Source organism: Aethalodelphis obliquidens, unplaced genomic scaffold (assembly GCF_003676395.1).
Source record: "Aethalodelphis obliquidens isolate GAN/ISIS:26980383/991018 unplaced genomic scaffold, ASM367639v1 scaffold7, whole genome shotgun sequence".
NCBI classification, from domain to species: Eukaryota; Metazoa; Chordata; class Mammalia; order Artiodactyla; family Delphinidae; genus Aethalodelphis; species Aethalodelphis obliquidens.
Window position 1 is genome coordinate 11,158,395 of NW_020837951.1, and position 25,431 is coordinate 11,183,825.

General features: G+C 39.0%; 1 protein-coding gene across 9 annotated transcripts in view; it reads left to right on the forward strand.

Moving 5' to 3' along the window:
- DENND1A (DENN domain containing 1A) overlaps positions 1-25,431 on the forward strand; it is a 542,106-nt gene that overhangs the window by 41,876 nt on the left and 474,799 nt on the right. For all 9 annotated transcript variants that reach the window (XM_027104912.1, XM_027104915.1, XM_027104916.1 and 6 more), the window contains exon 2: positions 2,449-2,519. In XM_027104912.1, coding sequence (XP_026960713.1) covers positions 2,449-2,519 — 71 coding nt within the window. The remainder of the gene's footprint in view (positions 1-2,448; positions 2,520-25,431) is intronic.

Genomic DNA, 25,431 nt, shown 5'->3' on the forward strand with positions numbered 1-25,431 from the left:
TAATGCTGTGAGACTGAATGAGATCATTTAAGTAATGAGTGTAGACAGGGAGAGGTCCAGCACTAAGTTCAAGGGTAGGAGAGCTTATGTGAGAAGGAATCAGCAAAGGAGCAGCCAGTAAGGCAGGAAGAATACCAGTTGAGAGTGATGTCCTGGCAGGCAAGTGAAGAAAGTGTTTGGAGAAGGAGGGCAGATCAATCAGCTGTGTCAAATGCTGCTGAGAGGTTAAGACAAGCATCGAGAATTTACCATTTTGGCACATTTTAGCAATGTGGAGGTCATTGGTGATCATGACAAGTTGTCTCAGTGGTGTGGTGGGTTCAGAAGCCTGGTTAAAGTGTGTTAAAGAGAAAGGGAGGAGAAGCAGCAGAGATATAATGAGTTCAGACAACATTAGGATGTTCTTCGCTTAGAGAGATAGCAGATCTGTACAAACCACCTTAACTTAGTGGCACAGGTTAACATGTCGGAGCTCCAGTATTAAAAAATTTGATATGTAACACCTTTGTATGCTCATGTTTTTTCCTTTCAATTTTTTAAATGGGGAAAAATAAGCTTAAAAGTGGACATTTGGGTAAAAAATGCGTGGAATCTCCAAGGAATCTCCATGGAGTCCTAGGGTCCTGCAGAATACGTTTTGAAAGTCATTATCTTAATCCCGAGGAATGAAATTCTGAGATGAAATTCAGCCAGTTGCAAAATAGGCTTAAAGATATTTTTAGATTTTAGAGGGAATCTTCCTCGTACTCTTCAGATGACCTTAGAACATTCCTTTCTTTCAACAAACCCTCTACTTTGAGATTATTTGAATGAAAGGGATATTCCATATGGTATTTTCCACAGATGTTTTGGTGACCAAAGGATGCTGACCTTGTAGGTCTTTTTGTACTCTCTTGCAGGAAAAAAAAGGCATGAAACATTTTTAAACAGCTTTCTTAAAACTTGAGTTTACTTTTATTTAGTTAAGTAAGATACTCTGATTTAATGTCTAATTTAAAAATTATATTGGACAAAGGTATATTTAAATTCCTTGACTTTTAGAGCAGCCAACTCTTTTCACTCTAGGTACTTATTTAAGGCACAAGCCCAAATTTCTCCTCAGTGAGGAAGTAATGATCCTTCACATGAGAAATAAGTAGATCCCTGATCGACAGAGAACTACCCCTGAGGAAGTAGAGGGAGTATTACGGTATTTTACTGAGTCTAAGATGCCATTATTTATAAGATGCACTGTTACTATATGTACTACTTACTACCAGGAAAGAAAAAAATGTTGCCATTTAGAATTGTAAGATGCAATAGATTGTAAGATTTGGGAAAATGTGGGGAAAAAATTTCATCTTAGAATCAATGAAACACAATTTGAGCTCCCGGAGGTCTGAGTTGCAGCTCTGACTGTGTTTCTAACTAGTTGTGAGACTACTGACAAGTCACTTAGAATCTCTTTGCTTCAGGTTTCTCACCTGTGTGGTGAGGGTGATGACTGATCCACATACCTCATAGGATTATAATGAGGATGGAATGAGATAAATGAGATAGTTATTTTGAAAAGTGGAATCTACTGGGCAAATTCAGGGTATTTAGTTGATTGAAATTAAGCCTTAGATCTGATTAGGCAACTCAGAAAGTTTCTTCTCTGAGCTTTGTTGTCAGGTTTAAAATAGAATTCAGTCATAGATGTTTGAATGTGTAACATTTTCTTCTACTAAATGATTTTCATGCAACCTGGAAAGAATCTTTTTATTGTAGTTTTAGAATCAAAGAGAAAATCTGAAGATACTATGACTCCGATGTTCTTATCACTCAGAATGAGCAACTGTTAACATTCTCTTAGTGCTATGATCTTTTAAAAACTTAATATAAAATATTTGACATAAAAAGGTAAAAGGATATAATAATGAACATTCATATACTTGCCATTGACAATTTCGGCAAAGCCCCCTATTAGCATCCTGTCTTTATTATAGCCTAATGAGATAGGATACTGTTTCTCTTATTTGAGTCTTTAAAACCTGTAAATAAACAAGTTAACTTCATCTGAATATTTTATCCTGGCGTATGAGGGAGAAGGTTACTTTGTGCTAGTGTTGCCTTGGTTTGAGTTTCCTCAAAATTCTATTTATGGTTTTGGAGATCAGCTGTGTAAACTGGAAATATGACATCTGTAAAATCATAATAATGGCTAAGCTATTATATGCCAAACATTGTATCTAGGCAATTTTTGTGTGTTTTCTTTACATTTCACAATAGTTCTTCTGGTTAGCTATTTTCATTTTCTAGATTAGGAGGGCGTGGCTCAGAGAAGTTGAGTAACTTGTCCAAAGTTCCACAGCCATTAAGTTGCGGAGCTAATGATTTTAATCAAGGTCTGCCCTATACCACAGCCTGCATATTCTATACCATGTTCCCTCAATACTTGTCAGTAATCACAATCTGTTTCTTTTATAGGCAAAACCCAGAGACCATGTTTGAAGTGTATGTTGAAGTGGCCTATCCTAGGACAGGTGGCACTGTTTCAGGTATTTGCATGTTCCATTATGATATGGCGTGTTTGTTTATTGTATGAGCTAGCCATGCACATCGGATAATATGTGAATATTCTAAGCGGTTACTTATCTTTAAGTATGTTTAAGTGTCTTTCCCTTTTATCTGTGCCCACATCATCCTAGGGAATGGAGAATAATTGCAGTGAACAATTTAAATTAAGAGTTTTACTATAACAGCCTTGAAATATGGCTTTATTCATTGTAATCATTGGGTTTTGGTTTGTATCTTTCAGAGATGCCTGGAAGTCAACTATTTAGTGTGAAATATTGTCACCTTGCTAATAAGGAAGGTTTAGAATTAGGTTACAAAATAATATAAAGGGAAATCTCTGCCAGTAAACTGGAAGGAGATGTTTGAAATGGATTTAGTTCAGTAAATTTTGTCAGCTGGTTAAAGAAAGGTTGGAACTTAATTGAAGGAAACACCTCCTCTGGCTTTAGCTTTTGGACTAATTTGGACATGTATTCCTGAGCAACAGGGTCTTGGATAAGGTTAGAGTATCTTGTGTAGGTTGAGTAAATCACTTCTTGACCTAAAATCCTTCTTGGTTAATGAGAAAAAATAACCTTCTGACCTAGTGTTCTTTTTCCTGGTGCCTAAGAGAGTGATGCATTTGCCAAAGGTCTGTTAGGGAGCGGCTCTCGGTCCACACACCAACAGTTGCATGTATTATTTGGTGTTTATGGAGAATGAATTTATTTGGATTAGAAACTTGGAGTAATCAGGATTCCAATGGCAGTTATGCCCGTAATTGGCTATACAAACCTTGGACATATTTTCTACTTCATTATTTTAATTAGATTGTAATACTCATAAAATAGTTACCTTTTATTGAGTATCTGTTGTTCTGTTGTCCTACATGCTTGACATACATAGTCAGTCCTTACAATACAACCCTTAAAGATAGTTGGATGGTGTCTCCATTATGCCTATGAGAAAACAGAGTCTGAGAGGTCAAATAACTTACCAAGATTTTACAGCTACTGTGTGGAATAGCCAGGGTTTTAGGTTCAAGTCCTCTTCATTCTGCTAAGTTGCCTTCTTGAGGACAGTGACCATGTTGTACACATCTCTCCATGTCATCTGCAGGGCTTTGTACAATGTCACCAATATTTGTTAAAATGAATACATTTCTCAATATCAAAAGTGAGAATTGCGTGTGCTCCACTTTCTGGATTATTTCATGAAGGCTGTGAAACATGTTATATAAACTTATGGTCATTCTAGAAGTAGAATGTTAATATTCATCTTAAGTTATGCCTCTAATTGTGGAAACCATTGGATTGGGAAGGGAAGTAGCTGATACTAGGTGTGTTCGTGCAGCAGTACCTCTGTGAGCTGACTCGTCAGAGTAACCAGTTGGTGATGGCTGTGATTTGACAGATTTAAGGACAAAAACTTTTCTTATTTCTACAGTTGCTAATGTTCCCCCTTTCAATGCTGTAGGATTTTTTCCCCCAAAGTTAAAATGAATTTTCTTGGGGAATGTGAACGAAGTTTGATGAGTACAAATAAGAAAAAGGAACAAAATGGAGTCTTTACCTTATCCTCTTCTTTCAGTCATCTAATTCCTCTCCCCGTAGACAACTCTTTTCTTGTTTAACCCTTTAGTTTACTTTTTAAAAACTTTAAATTTTGAAAATATTTTATTTCAAGTTTTTTTTTTTTTCGGTATGTGGGCCTCTCACTGTTGTGGCCTCTCCCGTTGTGGAGCACAGGCTCCGGATGCGCAGGCTCAACGGCCATGGCTCACGGGCCCAGCCTCTCCGCGGCACGCAGGATCTTCCCGGACTGGGGCACGAACCCGTGTCCCCTGCCTCGGCAGGCAGACTCTCAACCACTGTGCCACCAGGGAAGCCCTGAAAATATTTTAAAAGATAAAAGTTACAAGAATAGTTATGTGCATACTCCCTTTTCCTTAGATTCATCAATTGTTACTATTTTGCCACATTTGCTTTATTACTCTGTGTGTATTTTTTGCTGAACCTTTTGAGAATAAGTTGCAGACTTTGTGACCCTTCACCCCTAAATACTTCAGGATATATCTCCTAAGAATAAGGACATTTTCTTAAATAACTCCAGTACAGTTACCAGAATAAGAAAGTTAATGTCATTTGTCCATGTTCAATCAGTTGTCCCAATAATATCCTTTATAGCACTTTCGCCTCTGATCCAGAGAATTCAGGATTATGTAATCCGTTTAGTTTTCACATCTATTTATTTTTTTTTAGTCTGGAACAGTTTTGCTACCTTGTTTTTTTATAAACCTTTGTGAAATGTTTTTGAAGAAATTAGGTCTCTTGTTTTGTATAAAGTCCCTGGGTTTGAATCTGATTGTATCCTCATGATTAGATTAGGTTATGGATTTGGGTTGGGAATATTTCAAACGTGATATTGTATCCTTCTCAGTGTATCATATCAGCAGGGACATGATGTCCATCCCATTATTTGTGGAAAAATGTGCATAAAACTTTTGTGTACAGTTTAATAATTATAAAGTGAGTACCCATGTTACTGCTATTCAGGTTAAGACAAATAATATTGCCTGGTTCTAAGGAAATTCTGGTCCTGGCAAGAAGACCCCTGCCCTAGCCCTGTGCTTTAGAGGGCCATGCTTTGGCCTTCTTCTGAAGTGCCCCCTTCAGGCAAGGAGTCTGTGGGGCCTGTGGGACATGCCCATTTAGAGCCCAAACCCTTCCATCCTAGACAAACTTTGAATACCTAGGATCTAAGAATTTCTTGACCCAGTGGCCGCAGGTTTATTTCCAGAGTCTGTGTGAGTCTTCTCTAGGGTTTGTCCTTCTGAGGGTAGACTGGCTACTGGTGTACACACCCCTAGGCCCAAGGGGTGGCCTAAGGGTATCTGTTTGTGGGGAGTAGGGTATGCAATGGAGCTTGGGCTTGTGAGTGGAGGTGACTGCATCCCTGTGTGTGAGGTTCCTGGCAGTGTGGGATGGAAAAGGGGGAGATGGACAGTGGGCCAGTGGCCAGTTTTCCCTGAACCATGTTTCTACGTGGAACTCTAAGGAATCCAAGAATTTTCAGTGTGAATCTGTCCTTCCAAGTAGTTATGATAGGAGGATGGAACATATTTTATTTAATAGTTTGTTAGCTTATTTCATATCTTGTAAATATTTAGACATTTGGTTTGTGGGCCTCTGTTTGTACTCTTGCCAAGGCCCTGTAAATGTTAGAGGTGGGGCTGGCCAGTGCCCCAGAAGTCCCTCCACTCCCCTTCTCCAGAGGTAACTACTATCCTGACTTTTATGATACTCATTTCTTTGTTTTTCTTTGTAGCTTTACCACATAAGTATAGTTCCTTGAAAAATTTAATTTAGTAGTGCCTGTTTCTGAATTTTATAGAATTATTCTGTGTGTAGTTTTGCTGCTTGTTTGCTCAAGTCTGTGAGGGTCCTCTGTGTTGTTGTGTGTCATTTATTTTCATTGCAGTGTAATACACTTTAATATTATATCACAGTTTATTCATTCTACTGTTGAAAGCACTTGAAGTTGTTTGCAGTTTTTGGCTATTACAAGCAAGGCTGCTGTGATCTTTATACATAAATCCTGGAGCATGTAAACATACTTTTACATAGGATATATACCATATTTGATTACTAGATAATGCTAAACTGTTTTTCAAAGTTGATTGTGCTTGTCTACACTCCCTTCAGCAGTGTTTGATAGTCTTTATTGTTGAACATCTTCATTAATTCTTAATACAATTAAATTTGTTGGGTTTGGCCAACCTGATAGTTGTGTGGTAGTATCTCCTTGTTGCTTTTATTTGCATTTTCCTGGTGACTAATGAGATTGAGCACCTTTTCATATGCTTATTGACCTCGTGAATACCTTTCTTTTTAAAGTGCCTGTTCAAGGCTTACTCATTTTTTAATTGTTTTCTATTTTTTCCTTGTTGATTTATAAGAAATTGTTTGTCCTGCTACTATTAATTATCTGGTCAAGTGTGTTGTAGATATTGTCTCCTACTCTATGATTTGTCTTTCCCTCTCTTTCTGGTATCTTTGATCAAAACTTCTTGATTTTCATATCTACAGTTTATCAATGTTTTCCTACCCTACAGATAAGAAACTATTATCCTATATTTTCTTCTGAGAAATTTATAGTTTTGTCTTTCACATTCTTTAATATATCAAGGATTTTAATTTTCTATTAGATGATTAATATCCAGAAAAGCTAAACTTAAATTTGATTCCTTATCCATGATTTTTAAAAATTGGGAAACTAAATAAAGCCAAATTACTAAGATACACTATTCCTCTACATAAAATGTGTTTTTATAAAATGGTCAGGTACTTCTAAATAATACCTAAAAAATTACCTCACAAAGAAAGAGGGTGACAAATGTGAGAAAGGCTGGTAAGAAATACTACTAGACGTTAAAGACAGTTCTTTTTCCCATCGATTACTTTTAATGTCTGAACTAGTGAAGGTATTGTCAACTCTCATGTGTTCTTTGCTCTGAAAGCATTCCATGACATCCATGGACGGGACATGTATTCTGTCAGTTCTACTTAGATATTGCATCCAGACCTGTGGCACTGAGTGGGACATCTTCCAAAGATTGTGCAAATAAAATTTGGGTACACAAACTGAACTCACGGTGCTGCTTACTTTCTTTGGGAATTCGTAAGATTTCCTAGTTCCTAATACCAGTGAATAAGCTGTCACTTAGTATTTGATTTTAGGTAACTTTTGTCTACTTCTACAACCTCTTTTTTTTTAATACAACTTATTATATCTGCCTTTTTCTGATACTATTTAAGCCTTATTTTTGCCATTTAGATGATTGCAAAGAATGTGTCTTAAAATTAGTCTTTGTTCATTGGATCTGCATCTCTGATCTCTGCCAAAATATCTGAGCAAACTTAAATATAAACCTTACGCTATACAGTACTAGTGTCTGGGCATAATCTTCTCTTTGAAGTTTGTTTGCATCCCCCAGAGGGCTTAATTCCCTGCTGTGAGAAGGTGGGTTAGAAAGCACTGAAACTACTTTATGGGTCTTTAATTGGAGGATTTAGTATACATTTTGTTCTATAAATTTCTGTGGGAGTTTCATTCTTATGATTTTTTCTTATACTGTGGTATATTATGTTCTCATTGTAAATTAAAAAAAATACTAAAAATTTTCCAATTATTTGAGTACATATTGGCAGATCATCCCTGGTGTGTATTTTTTTCTATTCATCTTTAAATTTTTTTAAAAATTTATTTATTTTATTTATTTAATTTTTGGCTGTGTTGGGTCTTCATTGCTTCCCGTGGGCTTTCTCTAATTGAGGTGAGGGGGGGCTACTCTTCGTTGTGGTGTGCGGGCTTCTCATTGTGGTGGCTTCTCTTGTTGCAGAGCACGGGCTCTAGGCGCATGGGCTTCAGTAGTTGTGGCACATGGGCTCAGTAGTTGCGGCTCGCGGGCTCTAGAGCGCAGGCTCAGTAGTTGTGGCGCACGGACTTAGTTGCTCCACGGCATGTGGGATCTTCCTGGACCAGGGCTCGAACCCATGTGCCCTGCATTGGCAGGCGGATTCTTAACCACTGAGCCACCAGGGAAGCCCATATTCATCTTTAAATTTTTAGTAGCTTGTTTTCTTACTAGTTTTTGACTATGTATAAATTTTTAGAAATTTTTAAAAATTACAAAGAAAAGAAAAATTATTACTCAGTAATAACTACTGTTAATGTTTTGATTTATTTTCTTGTAGCCTTCTTTTGTGTGTGTATGTGTGTGTGTGTAAATATATAAACTTCCCCCCCAACTTCTGCTACATGTGTGTGTTTTCCATGTTCTCCCTCAAATCATTAAACTTTTCCTAAAATTATTAATATAACTTTGTACAAATCATTTTAGTTGCTATAAATTATGACATCATGTTTATGTGCTATATTTACTTGTAATTACATCTTTAGATTTTTTCCAGGGTATTTCTCTTGTAAATAATGCCAGTGAACATCTTTTGTGTATAATCTTGTTATTTAGGTATGTGAGTTTAATGTTTTAAAAAGAAGTAGGATCATTTTGAGTAGATCTTTGATCTATCTTGTTCTTACTTTTTTAGTGCTTTCTTTTTTTTTTTTGCCAGTTTCATTTTGTGTACTCTAATTTATGTATTTGTTCAAGAACCCACCAGAAAATGAATACAGTCACCTCCAGTTGTGAAAGCTCCCAGAGCTGAGTTCAGCCTGTCTGACTGAAGGTCTGGAGAGAGGGTGCTCTTGCAAGAGGGATGAGCTTGCCCAGTCCAATGATCAGATGGTACTGGCATGCTGAAACTCTGGAATGCATTTCAAATACAAGTGTCTCGTTACAGCTGGCATCTCTGAGCCTGCTGCAGGCACTTTTTTTTTTCTTGTTCTTAAAATATATATTTTTTAACATCCTTATTGGAGTATAATTACTTTACAATGGTGTGTTAGTTTCTGCTTTATAACAAAGTTAATCAGTTATACATATGTTCCCGTATCTCTTCCATCTTGCATCTCCCTCCCTACCACCCTCCATATCCCACCCCTCTAGGTGGTCTCAAAGCACCTCGCTGATCTCCCTGTGCTATACGGCTGCTTCCCACTAGCTATCTATTTTATGTTTGGTAGTGTATATATGTCCATGCCACTCTCTCACTTTGTCCCAGCTTACCCTTCCACCTTCCCATATCCTCAAGTCCATTCTCTAGTAGGTCTGTGTCTTTAATCCCGTCTTACCCCTAGGTTCTTCATGACCTTTTTTTTTCTTTTTCTTAGATTCCATATATATGTGTTAGCATATGGTATTTGTTTTTCTCTTTCTGACTTACTTCACTCTGTATGACAGACTCTAAGTCCATCCACCTCACTACAAATAACTCAATTTTGTTTCTTTTTTTGCGGTACGCGGGCCTCTCACTGTTGCTCCCGTTGCGGAGCACAGGCTCTGGACGTGCAGGTTCGGTGGCCATGGCTCACGGGCCTAGCCGCTCCGTGGCATGTGGGATCTTCCCGGACCGGGGTACGAACCCATGTCCCCTGCATCGGCAGGCGGACTCTCAACCACTGCGCTACCAGGGAAGCCCTTAATTTTTTTTTTTTTTAATTGCCACAAAATGCCAATCTCAGAGCCTCATTTTTCTCAACTATAAAATTGGGGCCCTGATAGTGTCTACTTCATTCAGTCGAAAGGATTAAAGTAAAATGCACAGTGCGTGGGACATGGGAAGTTCTTAATTAATGGGAGCTGTTGTTATTTATCATTTGTTTTGAAAGATTTAATTTTTTTAGGAGAAGATTTAGGTTCACAGCAAAATTGAGAGGGTGATACAGAGATTTCCTGTATATGCCTGCCCCACACATGCACAGCCTCCCCTATTATCAGTATTCCCCACGAGAGTGGTATGTTTGTTACAATTGATGAACCTACACTGACACGTCACAATCACCCAAAGTCCGTTGTTTATGTCATGGTTCACTCTTGGTGGTGTATATTCTGTGGGTTTGGATGAATGTATAATGACATGTATCCATCATTATAGTATACAGAGTATTTTCACTGCTCTAAAAATTCTCTGTGCTCTACCTGTTTAGCCCCCCTTGCCCTCCACACACTGTCCCCTTCCCACCAACCACTGATCTTTTTACTGTCTCCAGTTTTGCCTTTTCCAGAATGTCATGTAGTTGGAATCATAGTTGTATGTAGCCTTTTCAGATGGGTTTCTTTCACTTAGTCCTATGCATTTAATGTCCCTCCATGTCTTTTCATGGCTTGATGCCTCATTTCTTTTTAGTGCTGAATAATATTCCATTGCCTGCATGTGCCACAGTTTATGTATCCATTTACTTACTAAAGGACATCTTGGTTGCTTCCAGGTATTGACAGTTATGAATAAAGCTGCTAATAAACATCCACGTGCTGGTTCTCATGTGGACATAGGTTTGCAACTCCTTTGGGTAAACACCAAGAAGCCTGATTGCTGGATTGTATGGCAGGAGTATGTTTAGTTTTGTAAGAAACCACCAAACTGTCTTCCAAGGTGGCTGTACCATTTTACACTCCCACCAGCAATGAACGAGAGTTCCTACTGCTTCATATCCTCATCAGCACTTGGTGTTGTCTGAGTTCTGGACTTTGGCCATTCTAATAGGTGTATGGTAGTATAACATTGTTTTGATTTGCATCTCCCTGATTACATATGACGTGGAGCATCTTTTCATATGTTTATTTACCATCTGTGTATCTTCTTTGGTGAGGGGGTTTCTTTTTTTAAAAAATTTATTTATTTATTTTTGGCTGTGTTGGGTCTTTGTTGCTGCGTGCCGGCTTTCTCTAGTTGCGGTGAGCGGGGGCTACTCTTCGTTGCGGTGTGCGGGCTTCTCACTGCGGTGGCTTCTCTTGTTGCGGAGCATGGGCTCTAGGTGCGTAGGCTTCAGTAGTTGTGGCATACAGGCTCAGTAGTTGTGGCTCACGGGCTCTAGAGCGCAGGCTCAGTAGTGGTGGCGCACGGACTTAGTTGCTCCGCGGCATGTGGGATCTTCGTGGACCAGGGCTCGAACTCGTGTCCCCTGCATTGGCAGGCAGATTCTTAACCACTGATGCACCAGGGAAGTCCCGTGAGGGGGTTTCTGTTAAGACCTTTGGCCCATTTTTATTTATTTATTTATTTAATTTATTTATTTTTGCGGTACGTGGGCCTCTCACTGCTGTGGCTTCTCCCGTTGCGGAGCACAGGCTCTGGACGCGCAGGCTCAGCGGCCATGGCTCACGGGCCCAGCCACTCCGCGGCATGTGGGATCCTCCCGGACCGGGGCACGAACCTGCGTCCCCTGCATCCGCAGGCGGACTCTCAACCACTGCGCCACCAGGGAAGCCCTGGCCCATTTTTAAAATTGGGTTGTTTGTTTTCTTATTTTTGAGTTTTAAGAATTCATGGTATATTTTGGATAACAGTCCTTTATCAAATATGTCTTTTGTAAATATTTTCTTCCAGTCTATAGCTTGTTTTCTCATTGTCCTGATATTTTGTCTTCGGCAGAGCAGAAGTTTTTAATTTTAATGAAATCTGGCCTATCAATTATTTCTTTCATGGATCATGTTTGTGGTCATCACCATAACTAAGATCATGTAGGTTTTCTCCTATGTTATCTTCTAGGAGTTCTATAGTTTTGTGTTTTACATTTAGGTCATGATCCATTTTGAGACAATTTTTGTGAGAGATGTAAGAAAGGTCTGTGGCTAGATTCAGTATTTTGAGTGTGGATGTCCAGCTGTTCCAGCAGTGTTTGTTGAAGAGACCATTTTTGCTCCATTGTATTGCCTTTGTTGCTTCGGCAAAGATCAGTTGACTAATTTCTTTGGGTCTATTTCTGGGCTGTCTGTTGATCCATTGATCCATTTGTCTATTCTTTCACCAATGCCATCCTGTGTTGGTTTCTATAGCTTTATGGTCAGTCTTGAAGTCAGTTAGTGTCAGTCTTTGAACTTTGTTCTTTTCTTTCATATTGTGTTGGCTATTCTGGGCCTTTTGCCTTTCTCTGTAAACTTTAGAATTAGTTTGTTGATATCCATAAAGTAACTTGCTGGTATTTTGTTCGTTTTTGTATTGAATCTTTAGATCAAGTTGGGAAGAACTGACATCTTGGCAATATTGAGTCTTCTGATCTGTGAACATGGAATATATCTCCATTTATTTAATTCTATGATTTCGTTCATCAGAGTTTTTTTGTAGTTCCCCTCATATAGTTCTTGTATGTATTTTTTTTTTTTTTTTTTTTGCGGTACGCGGGCCTCTCACTGCTGCGGCCTCTCCCGCTGCGGAGCACAGGCTCCGGACGCGCAGGCTCAGCGGCCATGGCTCACGGGCCCAGCCGCTCTGCGGCACGTGGGATCCTCCCAGACCGGGGCACGAACCCGCTTCCCCTGCATCGGCAGGCGGACTCTCAACCACTGTGCCACCAGGGAAGCCCTCTTGTATGTATTTTTGTTAGATTTATTCCAGAGTAGCTGTTATTTAAATTCCGATGTTATTTTTATTTAAGGCAAGAGTTCCTATCTGTGTAGAACTCTGCTGTCCAACAATTGTTATCAGTCTAACACAGCTGAAAAATGGGAAGTAAGTAAAAGTAACTAGCCAAAATAGATTTCTCAGAATCCATGCATTCAAACTTAAATCTTTTATTCATGGGAAAGCACTTAGCTTATGCCCTATGTGCTTTGCTTTGCCCTGAGGATTCTTCTGTATTATATTGATCAGCACAGTTATTGATTATGCTGATGGCATTAAATCATTGTATTAGGGCTCTTTGTTGTAAGTGGCAGAAACCCAACGAAATCTGGCTTGAGCAAAAAAGGGAATTTGTTGGCTCTCAATACTGAGAAGTTGCAGTGGTAAAACTGGTTTTGGGTTTTGATGGATCTGGGTGTTCTACATATATTTTCATAGATTTGTCATATCTTTATCTCTTGGTTTTCTGTCGTCTGTGTTTGGTTCATTTCTGGTCAAGTGCTCCCTATATAATTGCAAAGATGGCTACTAGCAAATTGAAGATTATATTCTACCAATTTAGTCACCCAAGTGGAAGAAGAGTGTTTTATGTTTTTCTGAGCCATTAACCCAAGGACCATTGTAATAGGCCTCTTTGGGTCATAGACTGATCTATGAACCAATCATGATGGTTTTGGGTAGGTGACTCAGATGCTGATTGGGGAATGAGGGAGTATGTATGTGGGAGGCCTATTCAGTGCCACTTGGATTCTCTAGCCTGAGAATGGGGCAGGGTAGTTACTCAGAGGAAAATCTGGTGCTATTACCAGAGGAAGGGAGAATGGATGCTAAGCAGGCAAAATAAATATACATTGCAGTCATCAAGAAAATGTTTTGTTCAAAATATTCTTTTCAAAAAAGCAGTGAGATATATAATGTAGTTTGGAATTACAACCAAAAAGTTAAAGTTTCAGTGCTGAAAAATGTGGGTCTTCAGCTTTCTCAAACTGCCACATAAGCCTCATTTCCGCAGGAGTATACATGACTGAGGTCTTATTATCACACGTCTGTTTTTTGGTTAGAGTTCTTTAATCACTTATTTGAGCACTCACTTTAGGTTCAGCACTGTGCTAGACCATAGAAAGTGGAACGTGAGCTCTGTAAAACAGGAACTGAACCTCATGTTTTAAATGCTTAGGACACTTTTTTTTTTTAACCTTTAAGAAATTATATTCTAGCCTTTGCATTTATTTTGGTATTATTTCACAACACTTTTTGCATTTCCTTCTTTATGTTGCATTGAAAACATGCAGTCTCCTCAAAGGCTTTCATTAGAAAAAGAAATCTTCAGAGAAGCTATTGCTATAAGCTTGCTTTGCCCAGCAGGAAACTTTAATAAGTTGCTTGATTTAAGACAGTTTTTTTTTTTTTTAACCTTTAATGTGTTCTTAGGCATTAGAATTTTATTTTATCACAAAGCCTTATTTGAAGAGAAAATAGATGCAGATGAATTGCTGTCTAGATTATAACAATGTCAGTAAGTATCTTCATGGATAATTTGTAATAGAAACAACATAATGGAAAGACTGTAGGCTTTGAAGTTAGATTTCTTCTGCCACCAACTAATTGTTTGACCTTGGAAAAGTTATTTAAACTGATTCTAGTTTGCTTCTTGTTTAAATGGGACTTATATCTATTTGTGAATTAGAGACAATATGGATTAAAATGTCGAACACACAAACAAGTACAAATTAGGCATTCTTGTGATGACTTAATTCAACATCATCCTTAAATGAAAAATAAAACCAAAAACCCAAACTTCAGACCAAAACAAACTCCAAACAATAAAACTTCCTGCAATTGTGATTTTGTTAAGAGATTAAATTTTCCTTCTGATATAATTAATTTAAATTCCTTTTGAAATGGTTCAGATACTAGAACAATAGTGAGGTGAAGATATTGAACTCACCTGATGAAAAGAAAACTGTCTGAATAACCAATTTTCTCTTTCAGAAAATGTAGGATTAATTCTGAGTTCTTTCCAGAAAAGCACACTTTGGACACATGGATAATTTCAAATGATTAACCTATATATTTTTTTCCTCATGTCACAGTTCAACTTTAACAAGAACCCAATGATCAGTCCTCAGTTACCAGAGTTTTTTCTTTTTTTGTTTTGTTTTAACTGTCTAGTTGTGAGAAGAGCCAAATGCCAAGAAAGTAAGCTGGTATCAGAGATTTATTAAAAGAGCCCATTTCTGGAATATGGTCTATAATTAGTGTATATTTAGCTCAGATTTCTGTCCTCAATGGTAAGCATCACTGATACTCAGAATGTTGCAGCTGACTTCTAGAACATCACAGGAAAAGGGTTCCATTAGTTTGTTAGGTTGTACTTAGTATGAAAGGAAAATTGACAGAAGTATATGGGAAAGATTTTCTACAAAGACTGAAATGAAAAATATTTTCATCATGGCTCTCAATGAAGTAGAAAATCAGCTCAGCAGAACATTTAATTTATTCCCTCTTCCTGCTAAGTATTTTGGTTAATAGGAGTTCCTGCTCCTCTTCCCCCTAAAACTTCAAAAGTATAATTAGCAAAAGTCTAGTTAAGAGCATGGTTTCTAGGATCAGATCATCTGGGTTCAAATTCCAACTCCACCTATGACTTAATTCCCTGTGTGATTTTGGGCAAATTACTTAGTCCTATTGTTGTCTTATTTAGTTTCCTAAATTGTAAAATGGGGATGATGATGGTAGTACCTCATAGTGTTATTGTAAAGATTAAATGAGAAAAAAATATTAAAGAATTAAGCACAGGACACAGCACAGAGCACCCCTCAGTTTGAACTATTATTAAAAAAAAGTTGGACTCATTTGTTTTGATTCTTCAAACTAGAAGTTGAGGGTCATCGGGGGTCTGAACTGGGGAAATGTCATCTGTTTCTACTGAAGGCTCATTTCTTCTACACTGTGATAGCAGGGCACTGGGACCAGATCTAAGGCAGTTCTAGGCCCAGGGCATTTGGAAGCCTTCACTAGGCCCTTTCTTGCCTCTAGTAGCCCTAGCAAGTCCGGATTAGGTTTTGAAAAAATTCTTAATCCTGGGGGTTGGACCCTGGAACAAGCCGACCTAATTTTTCTTGGGTATGCTGAATGGAGATTGAATTTACTGAGGTTTTATTTGGACTTCTCTGGGTCTGCTGTAGGATAAAAGTTCAGGTCTAGACCCAATTTAAATTGAGATTTAGATCTGTCCACTACTACATTTCCCCCATTTTGTTTAGAAAGGTGTTTTTGTATCATACTTCACCCATTCAGCAATGTTTTTTTTTTTTTAGTTTATTTAAAAAATTTATTTATTTGGGTTTTTAAAATTTTTGGCTGTGTTGGGTCTTTGTTGCAGTGCACGGGCTTCTCATTGCAGTGGCTTCTCTTGTTGGGGAGCACTGGCTCTAGGCACGTGCGCTCAGTAGTTGTGGCTTGCAGGCTCTAGGGCGCAGGCTCAGTAGTTGTGGCGCATGGGCTTAGTTGCTCCACGGCATGTGGGATCTTCCCAGACCAGTGCTCGAACCCGTGTCCCCTGCATTGGCAGGCGGATTCTTAACCACTGAGCCACCAGGGAAGTCCCTCAGCAATGTTTATTAAAACTTGCTGTGTGATAGGTACTGGGGAGGGGAGGAGGCATTTCAGACAGAAGGCAAAGCATTTGCAAAGCCATGGAGGAATAGTTTATTTCTTTTTATTAATAAGGAATCTGACTTTTAAGCAGATTCTGATCAGCTTGAGGGGCCCTGTGTGATCACACTCAGTCTGTCAGTTCCGTGAGGGCAGAGGTCTTTGTTTATTCAGTTCATTGATGTGCGCCCAGCACCTAGCCCAGTGAGTGGGACGTGGTAGGCACTCAGTACATATTTTTTGGACAAATAAATGAACTGACACAATTCCAGCTGTTTACAGTGAACCTTGATATTTTGATTAGTCTCTGCAGTTTTATTGTTGGTAAATATCTCATTTCTAGTAGGTTGAATGGCTGCTCAATTTGCTATATTTTGCTTTTTAATGGAAATCTTTGGGTAGAACTAGGGGGAGGGCATTTATTTTAGAAGCAAGAGTTATCTTGCAGTTTTCTCTCTAGTGATTTTTCTGGAAGATGCTATTCTGCCTTTTCTACGAGCAGATGTGCTCAGGATGAGAAGTTTAAAGGAAGGCGCACTTACATTTGTCCCACTAGGCGAGGAATGCCTTTTCCTCTCCATTTAGTACGTGTCCATCAGACTTCCCAGAGTACAATGAGGCATTTACTCCAGGCCTCGGTGACAGCCCATACTTTTTGCATTTTAGGCTTTTTCTGCCACCCCTGGGAAACTGCCTAGTGGTCTGGCATCATGAGAATTTGTCTTACTAAAAGCTGCCCATCCTCTCCTCTAGCAGAAGCAGTGGGTGCAGTGGAAGGAGCTTTGGAGTTGGGTCTGAATTATGGCTCCGCAACTAATAGCGATCTGACCTTGGGGAAGTTACTCATCTTTTTGCACTTGCAAATGAGTTTGTTAATGCTTATCTTTTAGAGTTGCTGTGAAGATTAAATAAAACACTATAAAATAATTAACAGTGCCTAGTTTGTTTTCTTCTGTCAAGTCATTGTCTTCTACTCTTTCAACCTCCTGACATGAAAGAACACCTATATTATTTTTCATAGCTTGGAGGACTATAGAGTCTTTGAAATGCTTGATAACGATTTTCTGTGTGTTTTTTTTTTTTTTTTTTTTTTTTGTGGTACGCGGGCCTCTCACTGTTGTGGCCTCTCCCGTTGTGGAACACAGGCTCCAGACGCGCAGGCTCAGCGGCCGTGGCTCACGGGCCCAGCCGCTCCGCGGCATGTGGGATCCTCCCGGACCGGGGCACGAACCCGTGTCCCCTGCATCGGCAGGCGGACTCTCAACCGCTGCGCCACCAGGGAAGCCCCCTCTGTGTTTTATTTTTTCTTTTTCTTTTGATGAGCAATGTGGAGTTTTGTTAATGTATTTCCAAAGACATGGAAAAACTACTTCACAAAAAGACTTACATACTTAATGTAAAAAACTTATATACATAATTTAAAAGTTTTCGAGATATAAACTTAAACTAAGGGTCTTTCAAGGGTCCTCCTTTGCCTATGGAGGGCATAGCATGGTTTCATGTTTACATGTTGGTGAGTGTGTGAGTGAGAGAGGGAGTGGGGAGGAAGAGAGAGAGGAAAAGAGAATGAAAATATATGTGTGGTGAAAGAGATATTTTAGCCTGCTTTTGTAACTTTAGCTTTGCTATGCAATGTGCCAAAAGTTATTTCTCCCTAGGGAGTGTCTCTTTCAACAGTTTGTGAAGGCAGCATAAATTCTCACTTGGTGTTCAAGGAAGATGGTAATACAATTTAGTACAACCACAGTATTTTTTTTAACTTGTTAGAAACCAAAATGTGATTGCAGTGGCAAAATTGTCAGCGCCCTCAAGTTTAACAAGTGTTCGAAGGATTAGTAAAGGAAATGTAGTTTACTCTGCAGCTTTTATGACAAAGAATTTAAAAGGTTTTGCTCTAAGCCCCACCATGTGTTTCTTCCTTTTCTCCAAAACATACCTCTAAGCTGAAAAGAGAGATGAATCTCTTAGGGAGAAACTATTAACTCCGAGGGAGTTTATCATTGTTTGAGAGGAAGCAGAGCATTTACATTTGAATCGACTCTGAGTGTAGTTTGTGCCCTAATCTCGTTCGTCCTAGAAGTTGGTGAGGAGTTTAAGTACTTCCTACTTTGTGTTCTGGTGCTTGTAGTGCCATCCTAATTTTCTCAGGGATCATAAATTTCCTAATTCAAAGTAAGCAAACTTCTGAGACACTGTGCTTTGGCTTTGTATGGAAGTACTTTCTGTAGTTGTCGTAGTCATCTAAGTAGGGCCATTGGCCAGAATTGTCTCATTTTCACAGCATTGATGATCGCACTAAAAATACTATAAAAAAGACAAAATATTACAGGAAGTTTGAAAGAGAATAAAATCACCTCCATTGCAATCCCACTTTCAAGTTTCGAATACTCCCATTTGACAACCTTGCAGTTGGTGTACATTTTAATTAAAAATTTTTTTTTTACTTTATTTATTTTTTGGTGTACATTTTTAAATGAGAGAAAGTAAGACCTTAAGATGGTTATCATAGGGACTTTCCTGAGTGTCCAGTGGTTACGACTTTGAGCCTCCACTGCAGGGGGCACAGGTTCCATCGCTGGTTGGGGGGAACTAAGATCCCGCATGTCCTGCGACGTGGCCAAAAAAAAGATGCTTATCTTCAATATTTCAATTAATTTTTGAAGGTTCCATCAGAGTCTTACAGTTTGATTAACCAGTTGTCTGTTATTATACATATAAATTCAGCCCCTTTTAAAACAAGACAAATTATATCACTCTCAAGTTATAAACATTTGTGACCAAAATTTTGGTATTACCTTTTTAAAAATTTTTTTTGTTTTTGGGCTGGGGGGACAGGGAGAGATCAGGGAGATGGAGAGGCAGATAGAGGAATAGAGAGAGGGCTGAGAAAGGCTGTGTCAAACATAAACTGTTACAGATGGAAATGTTTTTTTTTTCTAAGTCCAAAATTTGTAAGAACCCTTAAATTGAACCATTTTCTGAAATCAAAATAAAGTATTATTATCTTAGTATTTTGCTCTATGATGAATTAATGTACCATTTCTTTTAAAAAATTAGTTATATTTTAGGGATTCTTAGGTGTGCTTTTTTCTAACAGTGATTATTTTACTTTCTTATTTTACTTGAAGGGCATTCTTCTGATGTGGATTTAGGTCATTTTAGCCTAAAAAGAATAGAAATCATCTACCTGAAAGACTTGTTGTTGGGAGAAATTCTTTGTATTTGCTCTCATAAATTGTTAGACAGCTGTGTCCTGGACTGGAGTTAGCTTTTGTAGCAGCTGTGGAGTCCTCACCTTACATAAAATGTTCCCAGTGAAAGTTTGTTGCTGTGACTTGGGACTGTCATTCAAACCCACCCCAAAGAAACAGGGTGTGTATAATACTTCATGGGTGTCAGATGAGGAAATCTTGTTGGAGCTATGGTTTAATTAAATCCAATGTTTTTTTTTTCTCTCTCTCTTTTTCAGAGGAATTAGTAAGTTAGGGGTTGGGGAGGTAGCCTATGCTTGTTCCTTAGAGATTGGGACAAGAATTTTGCCTTTGCTGAAAGAGCTTGTGTGGTAAGGGACTAGCCTGAAAATGATTTGCCTGGCATTTGCACTGGGCATATTTGGAAAGGAAAGCCTCTTTGCATTGTGCGTTTAAAAAAGTGTCTGTAAGCGTGCTTAGAAAATGGCAGCATTTGCTGGTCTTGGCTGTCAATGTCTTGCTGCTATGGGCTGTGTTTAACCAGAAAGGGAAACTCAGAGTAGAAAAAGTCTCACTCCCAAGACTTTACAAGAAAACCCCTCTTTGTTGATTTATATATATATATTTTAAAGGAGCTTGACATCTTCATCAAGTTCACAGTGGGCCTGCTTTGTTTGCTTTCTCTTGAATGCTTGATAAGATTTTTCTTCTATTGTTTTGTGCAGCAAGAACAGATCTTTCCATGGCTGGGGTGGGTTTTTTGTAAATCCACAATATGGTCATTGTCTGGTGGTGAATAATTGTGGCTGCTTTTTGTACAACCAGAACTAAGGCTTTGGCTGTGAACAGATTCCTTCTTAGCGTGAAAAGGGACTAATCCATGTAAATACAGCCCCAAAATAAAGCTTTACAGAAAAAGGGGAAGGCCGCTAAGCAGGAGGGCACAGGTCAGCAATTTAACCTTTAACCTAACAAATAAGAAGCATGAAAGTTCCAGAATTGGTTTACAAAAGAAAGCTCCTGTGATCTGTCAGTTTTTCTTTTCAGGAGGGAACTGGGTGAGAGATCTGACTGACAGCTAGTGCCTTTTAACTGCAGACTGAAATTAACTGCCAAATTGAAACTTGAATATTTGAAGGAGAATTTTTCTTAAATAAATAGAGATGTCAGAATAGGCTGCATAAGCATTGGTCAGGTCTTACGTAGGATTTTTATCCTTGAAGTGGGGGCATAGGCATGGACTGGACTACCTTTAAGATCCCTTCCAAGTTTAATAGTCTGTGGTCTGACTCTTACCAGTCAAATTAGACATGAACTTTGCAGTTTAAGGCCAGATGAAACTCTTTCACTTTTCTAGTATTATCACTGATACCCTTTGTAGACTTTTCATGGCTCCATAAATTAATTGCAGCCTTTACTAAAGATTTGTTAAGAACTTTTTGTAAATATAATTAATGTTTTCCGCAAAATAGCCGTCTTGAGATTTCATAATATGTACAACTTTTACGACCTGATGCACTATTAGAAACTCTATTGTGCCATGTGGAGCACTGTAAAGCGGAGGAAGCAGGCTTTCTTTCATGTGCTGCTGTTTTGTTCAACATGCTTAGCCATTATTAGCAGATACAATTGAGGAAGTTAAAGCAGCAGAAAGTGGAGTATAGGTGTTTATTAGGCAGTGCAGTGGGGAAGTGGGAAACTGAAAAATGAAGGCTTGCCCTGTTTCCTACATGGACTTGAAGAGTTAAGAAAATAAGGTTTGTGCTAAGTGGTAAGTTTTACTTTTATGCTGTTGTACTCATTTACAAACTTTGCAAACAGTTTGTATTTATTTAATCACAACAGGTAATCTTGTTAATGAGTGTTAGTTTTTGCTTAAAGCATTAATGCATCCGAAGTCAGCTGTTGTATTTCACTATAGAGAATTCTGTAACTGATAAAAACTTTAATGACTGAGAATCATTCAGATTAAAAAGAAACAATAAACTAATGGCTTTAAAGTAGGCTCCCTGTAGATTAATAAGAATAGTAATTATACTGTGTAACTCCATTGCAGAAACAAAATCCCAGGGATGATTCTGTTTTAGTTTTTCAGTTGTCCATAGTATGACTTGCAGCTTGTTTAAAACTTGTTGTAAGGGCCTATTGGGCTGTCTCAGTTTCCCTTAGATCTTTAGAGGCCAGAGACAACTTAATGTTACAGATTAAAATTAGCTGAAAGTTAAGTGGTTACCTTCAATTAGCTCACCCTCTTTTTCCTAGCTCATTACTATAGCCTCCTAACTGGCCTTTATGCTTTCCTTCACATCCATATTTAATGTTGTCATCTGAGGGATCTTTCAAAAGCACAGCTGAGACCACAGCACTCCCCTTCTTATATTTTTCTGTGTCCTCTTTTCACCACAAGCTAAAGTCAAGCTCATTAGCAGGGCAAATGAGGTCTTGCGTGATCTATCCTCTACCTATCCCAGCTTCATCTTGGCACACTCCTCTACTTCTAGATATGCATTTTCCTATATGTCCCAACAAAATTTCATGCGTGTTTTCTATTTCCACATCATATTTAGTTTCCCAAAAATGTATGAAGGGCTGATATCTTTAAAAGGGGGATCTAATGATGATGCTTTGAAAATAGCTAACATTTTTTAGGCTTCATACTTTGTAAACAGTACCATGTTCTTTTATTTGATCTTCACAGCAACAGTACGGAATAGGCAGTGTTCTCTGAGAGGTGCTCCATAAACATTTGGATGGATGAATAAATGAATGAGTGAACTATGGAGTCAGAAAATTGGAATTATAGTCCAAATTCTCTTAGTAGCCATTTAACCTCTTTGAACCTATTTGCTAATCTGTGAAATTAAGTCTGCACCAGTCTTGATTGTCACAGTAAATGGTATGTGGACTGAATGAAATAATGTACAGTAAATGCAAATGCTTTTCAAACTGTAAACCCCATGCAAGTGTTTGTTACTGTTGTTAATCTTCTTAATTTATTCCAGGTCCTATAAATGAAGAGAAAGCATTCATGGTTGTAGATAGATTTGTGTGTGTGTTTTTTTTAATTAATGAATTTATTTATTTATCGCTGCATTGAGTCTTTGTTGCTGCACGTGGGCTTTCTCTAGTTGTGATGAGAAGTGGCTTCTCTTTGTTGCGGAGCACGGGCTCTAGGTGCGCAGGCTTCAGTAGTTGTGGCACGCGGGCTCAGTAATTGGGGCTCGTGGGCTCTAGAGCGTGGGCTCAGTAGCTGTGGCGCACGGGCTTAGTTGCCCCGTGGCATGTGGGATCTTCCCGGACCAGGGCTCGAACCTGTGTCCCCTGCACTGGCAGGCGGATTCTTAACAACTGCACCACCAGCGAAGTCCAGATCTGTGTTTTAATGACTGAAAAAACATCAGAACTGTTTTATTCATATCATGTTAAAATGTAAGCCTATTTTCATAGCAAACAGAAAATGGTATACTGTAGTTTTCTTTCAAAAGGAAAATGTCAGATTTATACTGTTGGTAAATGCTAACAAAGGAAGTGCATACTGTATTGTAAATGGGTGTCCATGCAGCGTTTGTGGTCTCTTTGCTGTATGTTCTCTTTGGCCTCTCAGGAACCTTAGGGCTATATTTGCCTTCTAGCTCTGTGAGCTATATGCAACTTTCTTAGTAAGCTATTTTTTTTCTTTTTTTTTTTTGCGGTACGCGGGGCGGGCCTCTCACTGTTGTGGCCTCTCCTGTTGCGGAGCACAGGCTCCGGACTCACAGGCTCAGCGGCCATGGCTCATGGGCCCAGCCGCTCCGCGGCATGTGGGATCTTCCCAGACCGGGGCATGAACCCGTGTCCCCTGCATCGGCAGGCGGACTCTCAACCACTGCGCCACCAGGGAAGCCCAGTAAGCTATTATTTTTATATGCATTTTTTATTGTGCGTTTTTGTATGCTATTATTTTCTCTGGCTTTACTTTTCCCCCTTTTAATCTTCCCTTTGTCCTTCGTCCCTCAGTTTACATGTGTATTTTTTTTAATCCTTTTAACTTCATGTATTTTTTTAAAGTCATCTCAGATTGTTTCTGGAATGTGGTGGAATTTAAACTCTCCCAGTATGATCTCAGTCACACCTTGGTTTCTGCTATCACCTACAGACGGATAGTTTCTGTCTGTGTCTTTGACCCAGACTCCTGAGTGCCAGACTTGGCTCCTCTGCCAGCAGCTGCTGCTTCTCAATGTCCCACAGGTTCCTCAAATTGAATATAGCAGCCCTTCCCCCCAGTCTTCTACACTCAATCCTGGCCACTCAGCAAAGAAAAACTGAAAAGCCAGTCCTAAAACTGTTCCATCTATTCTAAGGTCTTGCTGAATAGCATTAGTACTCGTTCATTTGCTCACTTCCAGAAGCCTGAAAGTCATACTAGACTCTCCCTACATCCATTTGAACCACAGTATTTTTTTCCCATGTTTTTAAAAAGCTTTGAAAATATTTTAAACAATCTCAAAGTTATAGAAAAGTTGTAATTACACTTCAAGCAAGTCCCTCCCTCCCTCCAACCTGAGCCATTTGAGAATAAGTTGCAGACCTCCCCTTCAAATAATTCAGTATTTGCTGCAAACAGGGCGATTCTCCTGTATATAACCACAATATACACATCAAAATGAGGAAATTAACCTTGATATAGTCCTGCCATCTAATTCCCAGTTTTGCCAGTTTTCCCAGTAATGGTCTTTAAAGCAATAGGATTCAATTCAGAATCACAAATTGCATTTAGTTTTATGTCTCTTTAGTCTCCCTCAGTCTCGAACAGTTCTCAGTCTTTCCTTGATTTTCATTATCTTGACATTTGAGAAATGTAGGCCTCAATTTGTGTTTGTCTGATGTTTCCTTATGATTAGATTTAAGTTAAGTATCTGTCTTTGGCAGGAAAATCATAGAAGTAATGCTGTGATCTCATTATGTCAGGTAGTGCACAGTTGCGACTTGTACCACTGCTGAGGATGATTACTTGATCACTTGATTAGGGTAGTGTTTGCCAGGCTTTTCTATTGAAAAGTTACTCTACCTCTTTGTAATAAGTGTTTTGGGGAAGGTATTTTGAAATGATATAAATATTCCATTCCTCATTACACTTTCAGTTTATTTGTATATTTGACTTTGGACTCATCATTTCCTTGTTTACGCAAGGTTATTATTGAATTACCCAGACTATTTTAATAAATTGCATTATTCAGTTTGTTCCAGCTTTGATCAGTAAGAACCAGCTTGAAGGGGCACCTATGCTCTTTTGACACATCCTCACCATTCCTTGAGTACTTCTTTGCTTTCTGGCACAAGATGTTCCATGCTCATCTTCTACTTTTCTTAGCTCTGAAATCTGCCATATTTCCAAGAGCTTTGGTTCCTTTTAGTGGAGAATGCTATTTAAAAGCCAAAATCTCGGACTTCCCTGGCGGTCCAGTGGTTAAGTCTCTGTGCTTCCACTGCAGGGGACATGGGTTTGATCCCTGGTCGGGGAACTAAGATCCCACATGCCACGAGGCACAGCCCCAAAAAAAAAAGCAAAAATCTGGATGCTGGGTGTGCTCATTGCTCTTGAGGTGTTGCTGCCCCTAGGCCTTCCTGGTGGACAGAACTAGAGAGTATGTGATGTGTCTGTGAACACACATACATTTACATCTAAGTGTATTTCTGTATCCATCTGTGAATATTAATGTACTTCCAGTACTTCCAATTTCAATCCAGCACCACAAGATTCATTCTGGTTTTCTCCCTTTCCATATTATTAACTTCTTTTTTTGGCAGCAAGCAGCCTGGTTCCCATTATACTTTTTTTTTTTTGCGGTATGCGGGCCTCTCACTGCTGTGGCCTCTCCCGTTGCGGAGCACAGGCTCTGGGCGCGCAGGCTCAGCGGCCATGGCTCACGGGCCCGGCCGCTCTGCGGCACGCGGGATCCTCCCAGACCGGGGCACAAACCTGTGTCCCCTGCATCGGCAGGCGGACTCCCAACCACTGCGCCACCAGGGAAGCCCCCCATTATTCTTAATACACTAACTTATTT